The sequence below is a fragment of the Benincasa hispida genome, chromosome 3, assembly GCF_009727055.1.
Source record: "Benincasa hispida cultivar B227 chromosome 3, ASM972705v1, whole genome shotgun sequence".
NCBI classification, from domain to species: domain Eukaryota; kingdom Viridiplantae; phylum Streptophyta; class Magnoliopsida; order Cucurbitales; family Cucurbitaceae; genus Benincasa; species Benincasa hispida.
The window spans coordinates 38,686,409-38,702,329 of NC_052351.1; the positions used below are offsets into that span (position 1 = coordinate 38,686,409).

General features: G+C 35.2%; 1 protein-coding gene across 2 annotated transcripts; it reads left to right on the top strand.

The window, feature by feature from the left end:
• The first annotated feature begins 1,405 nt into the window (after positions 1 to 1,405).
• On the top strand, positions 1,406 to 7,988 carry LOC120074112 (transcription initiation factor TFIID subunit 12). 2 transcript variants are annotated; one of them, XM_039027131.1, is made up of 8 exons: positions 1,406 to 1,997; positions 4,363 to 4,491; positions 5,057 to 5,575; positions 6,117 to 6,191; positions 7,022 to 7,100; positions 7,197 to 7,261; positions 7,393 to 7,428; positions 7,544 to 7,988. In XM_039027131.1, exons 1-8 carry the CDS (start codon positions 1,470 to 1,472, stop codon positions 7,646 to 7,648), a joined length of 1,536 nt encoding a protein of 511 aa, XP_038883059.1. In that variant the 5' UTR covers positions 1,406 to 1,469; the 3' UTR covers positions 7,649 to 7,988. The 2 variants fall into 2 exon arrangements, 1 of the variants encoding a protein (XP_038883059.1); XR_005480894.1 differs by lacking the exons at positions 7,197 to 7,261; positions 7,393 to 7,428; positions 7,544 to 7,988 and adding an exon at positions 6,306 to 6,424.
• The last annotated feature ends 7,933 nt before the right edge of the window (positions 7,989 to 15,921 follow it).

The following is a 15,921-nucleotide window of genomic DNA, read 5'->3' on the forward strand; positions in this document are numbered from 1 at the left end:
CCCTTAAGGGAGTTATCTATCTACTTACCCTTGCTTCGGGGATGGAGTGAATTCCATCTTGTGTAGCTGAGTTCCTAGCTCCCAAATCAGACGAATCCCAAAAAGGGTAGGTTTGAGTCGGCGTTCTGGCCACTCGCACCCATGCAAACAAAGAACCGCCCTCAATAGCAGGAGTTCCCAACTCACTCAGGATTGAGGTCATGTTACCTATGGTCATTCTAGTGAAGTGAAGTTTCAGTTATGAACGGTGTTATATAACAAGACATTAACACTTTATGGTCAGGTCTTATACAAAACTCTTTATATAGGATGCTCCCGCTCGCATGTCCCCTACACGAATGATCAGGATTAGACCATCTGTACAAGTCACAACACTTGTGACCATTCCACAAAATGGACCGCATCCGTAGCGTTACCAAGATAAGGTTTCCTCCTATATCCATATACTACAGACCATTTTGGTTATTACTCAAGACATGATCCACTTGTATGTCACCACATACATGCTTAAGACAGATACAGATAACCAGGGATTTTATGTTTATTGGTTCGTGGTAAAATTAAAATGCGCAAATTCAAGTAGTGAAGTAAATATTATTTATATTATTTATCACAAGTGTTTGTACAAAGTTGTTTACAAACTACTGGACATGAGACTTTAGGGCACAAATCCCAACACATGTAAACAACAAGAAAAGTATTCAAATGAGACCTACTTTTCACACTGTGATTGAGAGTTTAGAATTAAAATGTCTGTATTTACTGCACATTTTCATACATTTATTGATATTAATTAATTATTTTTTATAATCGATATTAGGTCAAATTTACCAGTCTGTAATGAAAACTGATGTAATCATAATAGGATTCCATTAATAGATCAATCGTTATGAACCAAAACTGCGAACGTAATTGTACTTCGTTTGATCATGTTTACTTATAATTATGAATTTGCAATATTTATTGTTACCAGATTTGACCCTAAACAATAACAGTAACAATAAATGTGATAGATTCATACTTCTCATTAATGAGTTAGATGGATTGTAGACCTCATATCAGTAAAATACGACACATAGGATAAATAACAATAAATGTAATGCATCAAAGTCTATTTTCAGATTTAATACTTTTCCACCGTCTTAAACATCACGTTAATCAAAATTTTATTTCTAGGATAATTATAGATTCAATTTTGATTTGGAATAAAATACTTCAAATAAAATTATAAGATATTTGGAAATAAAGCCTCGGGTAGGGACAGAAAAGAAAATTCTTATGGGATGACGAGATGAACGTGTTTTCAATCTCGATTCATCCATCATTAAAGGGCATTTTCGTAAAACGTAGAGGGCATTTTTCAATGGTCTAATTTTCCACTTCTCTTATAAAATCTCATAAACTGTTGCGAAAAAATTGGCAGTAACTTCTAGTTAGGGGGCAGAATTTGACCTTCGATTTCCACTTCAATGGATTCTTCATCACAGTCGCCGTCCGAACCTCCGGCTGCTTCTTCTCCTCATATACCTCCGGCTTCAACAGTCCCCTCCGCCACAACTTCCGTCGTAGTTCCACCGCAATCGTCCCCAAATGCGAACCCTAATATCAACCCGAGTTCATTTCAAAATCAGAACCCCAATTCCAAGGCCTCAACTCCTCTACCCAACCAGCCTTCACAACAACAACAATCTCTTCCCCCTTCACAGCAAATCTCTAGGCCTTCCGCCTCATTGTCTGGAACTTGGCAACCGCCCTCGCATTTCTCTCATTTTTCTTCTCCTTCGCCTTCTGCTTCATCTAGCGTTCCTACACCTCGCCCTGTTTCTGCTTCTTCTCCAGCCCAAAGGGGCGGTGTCGCCATTGGGGTTCCAGCTCACCAGCCGAGTCCCTCTCCTCAGCCTGCCCCGTTTTCTGCATCTTATGGCCAGCATTTTGGTGGGTTGGGCCGAGGTGGCGTCAGCATATCGGACGGGCCTTCTAATGTTAACCCTTCCCAGGTGTGCTTTTCTTCAGCTTCTTACATATATAATGACCGTAGAAATAGACTTGAAGAACTATAGTTATAGACTTATAGCCTCTTTTGATTGTACACTGCAAGTCTGCTAGCAACTTTTTATTTTCATGATTTGCCCACCTAAATTTAGTGATAGTTAAAGGAAATGTCTTGTTAAGGAAGTAACAAGAAGAGGGATAAAACAACAATTTAGGAATATCATCTATTTTGTTAAATATGAATGATAAGTTAATTATTGTTTGAGGTAAATTGGTTGGAATTCAAGGACAAGGTATGTGCCATTTAATTTGATAGCGCGAAATTAGTATATTATTAAGTTAGAGTTGTTAATTTTAAGCCTTAAATTAACTTTTCATAACAATTTTATCACTTGAATTTTTTGAAATCAAGATATATATCATTCCCGCAATTTTTTTTTAGAGACATTACGTTAAAAATTGTAATAGAATAAATCTGAACTGACTAGTCAGTGTCAGTAGTGGCTATAAAAGTAACTATATAGTGGGGCAAAACTGGTCTGGAGATTCAAAGTCTCGGGATTTGCAGTTTAGGAGAAATCCTACAAAGGTAAAGTGCAGGGAATGAACAGATCCTTCCCATTCTTGTGGAGCCATTAGCCTTTTGACGAGGGAAGATTACCAAGTTGGTCCCTCCATCAAAGTGGCAGGTTTTCTGTTAAGTTGCCGACTCTAGCTCTTGGTAACGTTAATGACTGTTGCCTTTGTGATCCAATTCAGATTGACATCATATGGAAAGTTCTTATTTTGTAAATTTCATACATCAATGAAATTTGTTTCTTATAAAGAAAAAAGACATCATATGGAAGGCAACACTAAGAAGGTAAAATAACAGTTTTCCTTTGGATATGCCTACTAGAAAAACTAAACATTAATTATTTGATTCAAAGGAAGAATCCAAAGTTATGCCTAGTGCCCAGCTGGTGTGTTATGTGTAAATGGAAAGCCACGAGCATCTCTTTTTCCATTGCTCGAAGCCTTTGGGGCAAGGTCTTTTCAGATTATTGGTTTGCAATGGTGCCTCCCAAACTCCATTAGTGAGGCTGTCATTCGGTTGGGATGTGGACAAATGCTTTCATGGCTATGTTATGGAGGATTTGGTTTGAGAGAAATTAGAGGGTCTTCTTGTTTTTTGGGGATAAGAAACAATTTCATTGATTGAATGAAATATCAAAATATATCCAAAGGTACATGAGGAGCCCAGTCAAAGGGTATACAAAAGGGACCCAATCAAAGGCTATGCAAAATATGTTTCCAAATTGAATAAGGAAAGAAATATTATGGCTATGCATAGCTGGTATATCTTTGCCCCCCCAAAAAAGAAACCTTTATGAATGATATTATTGATAATGTTCTTAGTCGTCTTGTTCTTATCCCGGAAGATTCTTTCATTCCTTTCTTCCCATATCTTCCACAAAACAGTACAAATAATGCAGTGCCACGAGTGTTCTTTGTCGGCTTTGAAAGGTGTCCAACAAATCAATAAATGAAGCCAACTCTGTGTGTCATTTGGGCAAGCAACATACCAGTTGAAGGCTGTAAAAAATTATGACCAAATCCCTCTAGATGTGGGGCAATTAAAGAAGACATGTTGGATAGTTTCAATTTTTGATTGGCAAAGGCTGCACCAGGAGGGAGATAGGTTGATCCATGGGCAACGTTTCTGTAACCTGCCCCTAGTGTTGAGACAGGAATTTGAGATTTGCCAAATGAGAATTTAGAGGGACTTCAAAGAGAAGTCCATGAGTCTGGAGGAGATTTGGGATTCTAATCAAGTCTTTGCAGCTAAATGGTGTTCCATTTCAAATTATTTTTGTAATTATGACTTTGTGCATATATACACTTTCCACTTGGGCCTCCAATTTGTAACCCTTTGGTCTTCAGGGGGGTTCCTAATCTCCTTTAACAAGTTTTATAGCCCTTTTATTTCTTCCTATTTTCATTGTATGTCATTGTTTCTTATAAAAAAAAAGTAATTTTATTTAAAATGTGAACATTTAGTTTTTTTGGTTTAAAATACTGCCGTTGAAGGATACAAGTAAATCAAGAGACAGGAAATTTCCCTTTGAATTAGTTTTCTGGTAAACTAATCTTACAATCGAGGTATGAGTAGGTAAACAGAATTTATAACAAAATTTTCTTTTCTTTTTCTTTCCTCTCCTTTCCTTTCCTTTCCATCATCTTTGACCAGTTTTAAAAAATAGTGATTCAGATGACTTGGTATCAACTTTTTGTAGCATTTTATATGCTTAGTTTATTAATTACATCGTACTTGTCTATGGTTGGATTAATTGTCTACTACTTTATTTGATGGGTGCTTGGAACACGTAGGTGAGACCTCCTATGCAAGGAATGCAGGGATTGGGAATGTTGGGATCAAGTGGTTCTAGTCCTCAAATGTTGCAGAGACCTGTGCAATCTTCTCTCAGGCCACCATCTACCCCAAACTCAGCTTCCCAAGTTAGTCACTACTATCTTGCTGAAAATTGATTATTGATTATTAATATTCTGTTTGGATCCACATGTTTGGTTAAATGTAGCTGCAATCAAATGCATATTTTGACGTCCCTAGTAACAAACAAAATATTTATCCATTTTGGGATGTTGTGGGTTGTCTCAATCCACTATTATTTTGTGCTCATTTCTTGATTCTTTAAGATCTTGGAAATCTTCATATTAGAAATTGTGACAGGCAGTTGCTTTTGCATGCTATAAACAACTCACGGCCTATTAATTTATTCATATTCTGTGGGAAGAAACGGCAGTTGTTGAAGAGAGTGGACTTCTCATTTGGTTAGGTGAGAGATTATGTTGCATGTAGTTTAGTTGGGAAAATGTCCTTTTTGTATCAATGTGCATAATGGTGGTATATATCTTCGATGTGTTTGTTAAGCTTTTACATTCAAGTACATTTTCTTCTTCCTACCATCTGTGTCCAAATGAATTGTCTATGGAGAGGGAGAACTTTATTTTATTAAACTTTCTCCTTTTCGTACTATAATTTGTTAACTTTCCCAAATTTCAGAGTTTCCAAGGCCATGGTCTCTTGAGGGTACCATCAACTAGTTCTCCAAGTTCTTCATTGCCAAATACGTCACAAGGTATGCAACCCTCCAACCAGCCATGGTTGCCATCTAGCTCACAAGGAAAACCACCACTTCCAACACCTTCATATAGACCGCAGGTAAACTCACCTGCTATGCAGCAAAGGTCACATATCCCTCAACAACAGAACCATCCCTTAACTCCAGCTCCTCAGCAGCAGCAAATTTCATCAGCTCCTCAGCAACAACCTGCTCATTCACATCAGCCGCAGGAGCATTTTGCACAACAATTTCAATCGTCAAGGAGTCCACAAGGGTTACCACATCAACAGCAGGCCGCAAGAGCTCAGGGACCAGCAAACCAGAAGCCTTCTCCTCTTGCACCTTCACAAACTAATAATACACAGACAATGACCCAGAGCAGAGCTATAACTGCAGAGACGGAAGAACCCTGTAGTAGAATTCTCAGCAAAAGAAGTATTGGCAAATTGGTTAACCAAGTTAGTTCTTAGCTGGACTCGTTTTGACTTTATATATTTTCTTATTCTGAAATCAGAAGATTATGCGAGCTAAACTTAGAACAATTTGAGTGGTATGACTTGATTGAGACAGTTATTCTTATTATTTTAGCCCATTATCCTGCTCAAAATTTTTTTAGCACTTTATGGCAGATTCTTTTATTAGCCATCGGCCCACTCTTTTTGTACTTTTATTTTGTTATTGTAGACATTCACCTTCACAATAGGTTGGATTTGGAAAACAGATTGTCTTACAAAAGTTGGTTCCATTAGTTGACGAACATATAGGAGAGTCAGCATATTGTACTTGAAGATATGGACAAATGCTTCGATCAAATTTCTGCCCTTTCTTTAATATCTTCCCTTTCTTTTCTTGTCAAGTTGTCGTGACAATAATCTGAAGTTGGATGTGCTATTAATCTATTTCATGCAGATCTATTTAGCCGTTAATTTTGGTGTTGGGTCTCAGTCCCTTATTTTACTTCTCTTTTATGGTTTTTTTTCCTTCCGTCCTTTTGTGCAGATTGATCCATCTGAGAGATTGGATCCTGAAGTGGAAGATATACTCGTTGATCTAGCAGAAGAGTTTGTTGAGTCAGTGAGTAGTTAATTTTAACATTATTCATGTTCATTTGAATATTTTGTCATTTTCAATATTGTTTTTCCTAAATCTTTCTGTTGGATTAGATTTTGATTTTTTTCACTCTTTAAGGTATCATTTACCTAACGAGGAAGTGAACTGGATATCATAAAGGGGAAGGAACAAGAATGGATGCATTGGAAATCATTCTATGAAAGATTAATGAGATGCTTGTAAAATGTTCTTTGAAGGTTAAAATACTGTATTAAAGATTCATTTAATTTCTTACCAAAAGATTCTTACGAAAAAAAATACCATTTTGGTACCTATACTAAAGATTAAAGTGTGCCTATGAATATTATTCCTAACAGAGTAGCAACCTTGTTAGTGTAGGAGGATGATGCAACTGTACTTGGAGATGCTTTGTTAACAATGATGCAAGCTTCTTTTTGAGTTTGATGTTCATTAGGATTTTTTCAAGAGATATCTATTCTCCCTTTTGCTGGGACATCTATTGAGGGCGAGTCTGAAAGATAGAGACTATTTTGGAAACACTCAATTTGGATTTCGTTGAACCATTTAGTTGTGAAAAATTAAGATAATTTTTTAAGACCAGTGCAAAAATATTTATGATGTTCTGGTTAGAGTTAGAATTCTTTAGATAAATGGGGTAGTCTTTAGATGGTGAAATCTTTCTGATGCGTTTTCAATTATGATCAGTTAGCATTGGCCAAAGTTGCTATCAACTTTTCTATATTATATTACTTTATGATGTGATTGTTTCACCTCATCCTCAGTTTATTTTGCTATGTTTGTAATTAATTAATACTTCCTTATTGTTTGTGCAGATTACAACGTTTGGTTGCTCATTAGCAAAGCATCGCAAATCAACTACATTGGAAGCAAAAGACATCCTTCTACATCTTGGTTGGTTATTACAACAACCAATAGCTACGTTTATGCCTTAAACCTTGCAGATAGAATGTTTTCTTATTATTGACTCTCTCTTCTACTTCGATGCAGAAAAAAACTGGAATCTAACCCTTCCGGGATTTGGTAGTGACGAGATTAAGATATTCAGAAAACCGGTACATATATAATTGGTGGCTATTATCTGTAGTTGCAGTTGTGCTTAATAACTTTCTTCTTATAAATGGTGCCCGAGCCTTAAAGAATATGAACTTTCTTTCCTCATAGAATTTATATGCAAATTTTGCAGCTTACAAATGATACTCACAGAGAACGTCTTGCAGCAGTGAGTGCCCCCTCTCTATTATTTATGGAACTTTCGCAACATGATGCAGCACCAAGAGAATGTTACGGTTCATTCAATGTCAAATCCAATTTTTTTCTCTGTTTTCCTCTGGCAGGTAAAAAAATCTATCGTAGCAAGTGAGATGGCTAATACGAGGAATTCTGCTGGACAGGCTGCAGGAAATACAAAAAGCAGTCTAACAAAAACACCTGCAGTCTAGCATCTCTAAAAGTTCTAGATATGTGAATTTGAATGGGGTATTTCTTGAGGGTTCTGGAGTCAAGAAGGTACGTAAATTGTTTGTCTAGCACAAGAAGGTATCAGCAAATCTTATATACAGGAAGTGTCATGAGTTTTTGACGATGAAAAATTGAAGATTGAGCATTGATCTTCATTGCCTGTCTGTAAAAGTAGAGGTTAATGGCTTGTTTGATACCTTTCATCTTTAGTATGTCAAAAGGACAAGGTTGGAGAATCATTTTAACTTTGTGTCAACTCTCTAATCTTGAATGGAGATTTTTGTTAACTTGTGTATAAATTTTTTTCAATGCATTATGTTATTTTGCTTTGAGAGTGTTTCCTTTAGTGGTTGATAATGGATCCAAAATTAGGTAGTCAATTTCCGTAGGACATGTCTCGACTTCAAAACTTCGAAAGTTATTCAGGAAGTAATGGTTTTGTAGGCCATATATTCATCAATTCATTTTAATGTAGAAATAATTAAATAGATTATTATCTTTTTCAATCTTGTAAATATTTAGTTATTAAAGTAACTCTATCTTCGGTGTCTCTTAACTTGCAAAGAAATATTAAAAATAAAAAGAAAAAAACAAGTCTTAGCAAAGTATCTATTTTCATCTTAAACTTTCAATTTCACCGAATTGAACTTTTAATCACGTGTTTGACCTATAAATGTAAATTCAAGAATTTTTTCAGAGCACATAAAATTTATGAACTTATTAAGCACTAAACTAAAGTTTATAGTTCATATCACAACATTTAAGTGTATATCTAATAAACACTTTACTTTCTATGACATTAGATTTGACAACGTAGCCAGTAACCTTGACAGAAGCATTTTGAGCTCGATAAAGAAAAAATGGCTTTTCAAATTAAAAAAAATGAATTAACTTATTTATAAAATATAGCAAAATGTCACTATCTATCAGTGATAGGTTGTGATAGACTATGATAGATATTTATTGTCTACTGATAAATGTCTATCGCAGTCTATCATCGTGACATTTTGTTAAGTATTTAGTAGTTTTACTATTTAGAATGATTATATCAGTAGTTTTACTATTTAGAATAATTATATAAAAAAAATGAAATATTAAAATTATTTCATGTCAACAAGATGTCAAACATGTTACCATGTATTTGGTCAATAGTGCTTAATGGGAACATGCTCAAACTCTCTAGTACATATTAAGTAGTGGTTCATATTTATTGACAATTATTTTTATGAATAAAATATTAATGAATATATAAATAAATAAAAGCGAAAACTCTCTGGTACATATTAAGTAGTAGTACATATTTGATGACAATTATTTTTATGAATAAAATATTAATAAATATATAAATAAATAAAAGCCAGAGCCGTTCAATTAATTATTGTGTGATATTTTTCAAAGGAAAAACAAAATTTATTATGTGATATAGACACACTATATGGTTCTATATCAAATTAGTAATCTGTTCTCTATGGAAAAAAATAAGTAAGCCTAAGAGTCCTCTTCATAGAGGTTTTTCTATGGATTACCTGTTCTTAGATGCATTTAAGTTTTGTGATCTGCCCTTCGCAATCTTATGATTTATAACCTTCTGCTTAAGTCATAGGGTTGTTTGAAACTTAACAATCACATTGCATTCGTGATTGACCATCTAGCTCGAGTAATTTTCTCTAGCCCTAACCCGATTTGATGAATAAAAACGTGATGACAATTTAAACCTATTTTCCATCCAACATCTAATTGCGGTAGCAATGAACCTTCCAGCCTGATGTTTTCTCGAAATCCTTGACCCGATTTCATAACATAGTGTGACACAAGCTTTTTGTTTACACGCTTTATTCATTTGGCATCGCTCGTGGTAGGGATGTCATGACCAACTCGAAGAATTGTCCACAACCCTATCACGTGTATATATATATATATATATATATATATATATATAAATAAAGGAAATTGGACATGAGGATTTCCATGAGCAGCAGAATGATCGTTCCAAATTTCAATCGTATTTGAACATTAACAATTACAATCAAGAANATTGGACATGAGGATTTCCATGAGCAGCAGAATGATCGTTCCAAATTTCAATCGTATTTGAACATTAACAATTACAATCAAGAAACGAAAACATATAGGTTATGCATACAACGAAATTACAACATGCTTTTCTACGACCAAGGGAAAGAATACACATACCTTTGAAGACTCGTCTTCAATCTCCCTTGATCACGAACGCTTGAAAGACTCCAATACTGCAGCACACGAATGCTCGAACTCAGCGATCTCCAAGATCATGAACAATCGGCAACCACCACACGACCACCGCGAACTCAACAAACGACCTCCAGAAACCTTGACAATGTCGAGTTGAGTACAACACCACCACAATGGCTACCTTGGTATTCTCGATATAAGAATCCAGAAGTGTGGGCTCTGTGTGGACTTAGTTAGAGGACGAGACCGGAGGAAGAACAATCGTGTAAACGATTGAGCAAGTGGGAGATGTCAAAGTCTATCGTATAGATGATGCCCAATTGTTTAACAACGCTACTCGATCGTTTAGCAGAAGCTGCACAATCATTTAGCTAATCGGCCAGCTGAGTGATCTATCGTATAGAAACACTCTACGATCATATAGTCTCTTTTTAGCTGTCGTTTAGTAAATCTTATTTACTTGAAAGTCACCGTGAGAACTTCCGAGAATAGAATTCTCAATTCATCCACTTTTAAATTTAGGAAAACATTTTTCCTTTTATCTCACGGTTATCATGAAACCACCAATAACCTCCCACTTAATTGGTTATTAGAGAAAAAGAGATAATTATCCAATAATTAGTATTATTATAAATACATATGATAACCAACTTACCATACTGTATTTAAAACCTATAGTTTTAATATTTCATCTCATGAAACATATAAACCATAGCTCTTTTTTTAATTCATGGTATTTAATGTAAATTTCATTTACATTAATCCTCCACTTGATGTATCTCATACATCACACCGATCATATCATATATAATTGAATTACTTCTTGTCAATTTGAACATTTCAAATCAACACCAAGAATTGATCCTCAACTTGAATCCATTGAACTACTAAGGGGACTTATGAACCTGTAGCTCAAAGTTCCAACGGTATGTGAATAACTGACAGGCACTTCACTAAGGATCGACAGTTAAACTTTCCTTACTACAGATATATTATGTGTCCATATCAACCAATCAACAGTGCAATAACTCTTCACAGATCACTCGTAAGTACAACTCGACCAATAACCATTATGCCCCTGTAGTTACATCTAACTCCTTAAGTACCACTGATCCATCTAATGAACATAAGTCATAGTCCTACTATGACTAAGTTCTTTCTTCCAAAGAGAAGCTGTGGTCACTATGTTCAAGCCCTAGAATCAGCTCTTAAGGGAGCAATCTATCTACTTACCCCTGCTTCAGGGAAGGAGTGAACTCCATCTTGTGTAAGTGAGTTCCTAGCCCCCAGATCAGACAAGTCCCCAAAAAGGTGGGCATGTTGAGTTGGCAATCTGGCTACTCTCATCTCTACTAATCAAAGAACCGCCCCTCAAAGATAGGAGTTTCCAAAACACTCAGGATTGAGGTCATGTCACCTATGGTCATTTAGGTGAGATGTAAGTCTCCAGTTTCAACGGCGTTATATACATAGACGAATTATCTCGTGGTCCGGTCTTATATAAACTCTTTGTATAAGACACCCTCGCTAGCATGTCTCTACATGAATGATCAGGATCTACTATCTGTAGTAGTTTATAACATTTGCAAACCTCTACAAAGCGAGCTGTATCCATAGTGTCACCAGGATCAGGTATCCCTCCTTAATTCTTATACTACAGACCTATTTAAGTTATCACTTAAGGCATGATCTACTTGTATATCTCATATACATGCTTAAGTTTACATACAATAACTATGGAGCTTTGTTTATTGGATATGAGTAAATGCCAGAATGAAATAACTCTTATTTTATTCATAAACAATGTGTATAAATTACAAACAACGAGACTTCGGGAGAATTAGGACACCAATCCCAACAATGATAACCATGGAGCTTTGTTTATTAGATATGAGTAAATGCCAGATAAAATAATTCTTATTTTTATTTATAACAATGTGTATATATTATAAACTACGAGACTTCAGGAGAATTAGGACACCAATCCTAATAGTGTGTATATATATATATATATATATATATATATTAAAAAACCGAAATGAGAAACAATTTTGGACATAAGGCCTATCCAAAGTGAGATTGAAGAGTATTTACATTGGTTACCTTTATTGGCATCGGTCACTATTTATATTGCTTGACAAAGGTTTGGTGCACGTTTTGCTATTGTGTCCTAAGTTTTCACACCTAGTACATCTTTAGGCCTACACATATCCTCCCACTAACGAAATCTAATTGACACTTGGCTTACCAACAATGGATAATATTTTTGGTGGTAGGATAATGTTGGGTTTTATGTCCTAAAACTCGCAGTTTGTAAAAAGATAAACATATTCTATAGTCAATAAACTTATTATTGATTTTATAAATTATATACATAAAAATCTAAATCCAATAAACTAAGATCCATGACTATTATATGAATACTTGAACTTTTTGTAGAGACATAAAGATGGATCAAGTTCGAGTAAATAGCAAAACTGATCTATAGTACATGATTAAGGTTGGGTACCTTATTCTGGTAACACTATTGGATTTGACCTACTCTGTAGCTGTTACAAGTTGTAGTAAAATTACTAAAAACGAAGTGATCCAAATTATTTCATGTATTTGACATGAGAAGTAGAGGCGTCCTATGCAATGAGTTTGCATAAGATCGGACCAAAAAATAAGTCACTCTTACTTTATAACATTGTTTACTATATAGGACTGATTGTTTCACTTAGATGACCTAGGTAACTTGATTTTAATCCTGAGCTAACTATGAACTCCTGTTTATTTGGGATTATCCTTAGATTTGCATAGGTGAGGGTTGGCTCAACAGCGTCGGTTCAATAAGCCTCCCATTTCAAGGGTAAGACCGAATAGATAGCTGAGGACATAGGGTGCAAGACGAAATTCACACCTTCCTAATTTAGGGATATGAGAAAAGTTGTTCTTCAAGTACTGAATCCAGGTCTTGAATAAGGGGCCTCACCCTTTCACTCCGATAGCAACTTACCACACGCTAGTTACGAGCGAAAAGGGATGATTTCTGGAAAATTTCACAAACTACCCCATAACCAAAAACTTTTCTATGGATGACATCTTTCTAAAAGCTTTATTCCCATTGACCTTTATGCCTTGTGGAATACCATATTTACTCCCAAATTTAAAACCTCTTCTCAATCTACCCAACTTCTTTATCCTACAACGATTTCTTCAACAATGGATATCACATGTATTGAATGCAACCCCAAAATTCTACCAAAGCATTTATTCTCAACTAGTATTCTATCAACAACATTGAATGCTATTGATATCCAAAATGGAAGGTCACTCTCAATTATTCACTTTCAGTCAAATTTCCCAACTTTTTCTCCCATTGTACTCTTAAAGATTTGGTTGAACATTCTCATTGTCAATCGTTTTCATCTTTCTTCAGTTCATTTTGTCTTTGGTATAGAGCAAAATTGTTCATCAGAACCAGAAATAGAGAGAAGGTAAGTGTTTACGAAGTATTTTATTCCAATATTGTGTTCTTAAAACATAGGAGATCAATCACCACAATGTAAGTGATCATTTAGTATTATATAAACAATCACTTATACACAATTAATCGATCACTTACATTAACATGGGCGATCACCTTATATATTGTTGGGCAATCGCTTATATATTACTGAGTGATTGCTTATGACGTGCTTCGGTGATCGCTTATTACTTGATAGGTGATTGCTTACTTTAATGGCAATTCGAATCCAATTTTCAATTTTTTAATTGTAGATCAATGACACTAATTCGCATCTTTGTACAATTTGGTGGGAAATGGGACCAGTCTGATGCAATTATATTGAAGGTCACATGAAAGGTCTGAAGCTCCGAAATGATATTTTAGTGAAGTAGTGAGCATTCTATACCAACGACTGAATATTGGTTCGTATATGTTTGATATACACATCAAATGGTGTTATAATGCCATTGTTTGTATCAGTTACTGATGGAACTCGAGACATATGCAGTGGAATTAGGATCTGATTACACTCTAATTGCTTTTAATTAAAAGGAAATTATGCATGCAATTGAAGGAAAAATAGAAATTAAAAAGGGATGAGATACAACCTTTGTAGCTCCCCAACAACGTTTTTCCTCGTCGAATCTCGACTCGAACTCTTCCAGACCACTACTAGAGTTGACCTACTATCCTCTGGACTCAGAACCGGGTTGTGGGACTTGGTGGATGAAGAACCCCGAGAGAGAGAAAAGAGATGGAAAAAAGGAATGAATTTGGGTTTTGGTTTGGGATTTCTTTTTGAACTTCACACAAAGAAAAGAGGTTTTTTCCAGCCCAAATTAAAAACAAAATTGGCAAACTGTCAAAAGTCTTTAATTTAAAATCAAAAGCCCATTTTATAGAAAAAAACCATGCAACAATTGCATGAACCAAATTCATAAAAACCCAACACCTATAATCCACTATCTTAGTGGGCTTAATGTCTCTATTATAAGCCAACACCTAGCCCACTATTTTGTTAGTAGAATTATCTAACAAAAGTATGGATTTTTCCACTAACTATAGTCAAAGAGCAAAATAACCATTTGGTCAAAGTCAAACTTTGACCAAAAAGTCAAGATTTTGACTTTTTATGATTTTTTCATTGTTGACTAATTTTGACCTCCCGAGCATGAATTCTCATTTATTTTCTCGAAATTCAAATCACATTTGAATATAAGGTCGGTCAAAGTTTGACTTTTAAAAGTCAAGTCAACTCTTTGACTATTTCCATTATTTCCGAGCTTCCAAATATGAACGTATTCATATTCTTGATATTTAAATCACATTGAAATATTAAAGCTGTATCTTTAAATTGAAAAACCAGACCACAATATCACATATACTTGTCGGTTTCTCTCTCTTCACTTAATTCGAACAATTCGAATTATTCTATCATACTGTTCTAAGTTTATTCCATATGAGCTAGTAGGGGAACCTAATGGACCTATAGATCATGAGCTCCAACGATCCGAGATTAGCTAACTAAACTCTTTAGACGGAGCTAATCAACATTTGTTAACTAATAGGTCATTCCACTATAGTCTCGTAGTTGCACTCCCTTCACTATAGATATATTTGTGTCCATTTGATATAACCATGATTAAGCTAATCCTTCACAGGTTGTTCGTAATCTCGGTTGGGTCATAAAAACCGTTTTACCCCCAAGACTACATCTTGTTCCTTAAGTTCCACCGATTCTCTAATGAACAATTGGTTTAAGGTCCAACCTATAAACCAAATCCCTATTGGGCCAAGGAGAGGGTGGGGCCCCTTGTTCAAGATCTGGATTCAGTACTAAAGGGAACAACCTATCTACTATCCCTATAACAGGTAGGAGTGAATTCTGTCTTGTACCCTATCTTCCCAACTATCCACCCGATCTTACCTCTGAAATGGGAGGCTTATTGGGCCAACGATATTTAGCTGGCCTCACTTATGCAGATCTAAGGATAATTTTGAGTGAACAGAAGTTCATAGTTAGATCAGGATTAAGATTAAGTTACCTAGGTCATCAATTAACGAAATAGTTAGTTTTATACATAAAACGACATTTAGAACGTAAAAAGTGACTATTTCATGGTTCAGTCTTATGCAAACTCTTTACATAGGATGCCCCTACTCACATATCTCTATATGAACGATTCAGAATCACATCGTTTGTACTAACTACAAAGTGGGCCGCATCCATAGTGTCCCCAGAATAAGGCGCCCAACCTTATTCATATACTGTAGACCATTTTGGCTATATATTTGAACTTGATCCACATTTATGTCACTACATAAAGTTCACTACATTAAATAGCCCCAGGACCTTAGTTTATTGGATTCAAGATTACAATTTCAATAACAACTTTATCGAAAAATAAAACAGAATATATTTATTATTTTACAAACTACGAGTTTTAGGACATAAAATCCAACAAACTCCCACTTGGACTAAAACTCCTAGTTGAGTATCACAATGTTGAATTTAAGTGAGAAACATATGAGTACAATAAACATATGAATACA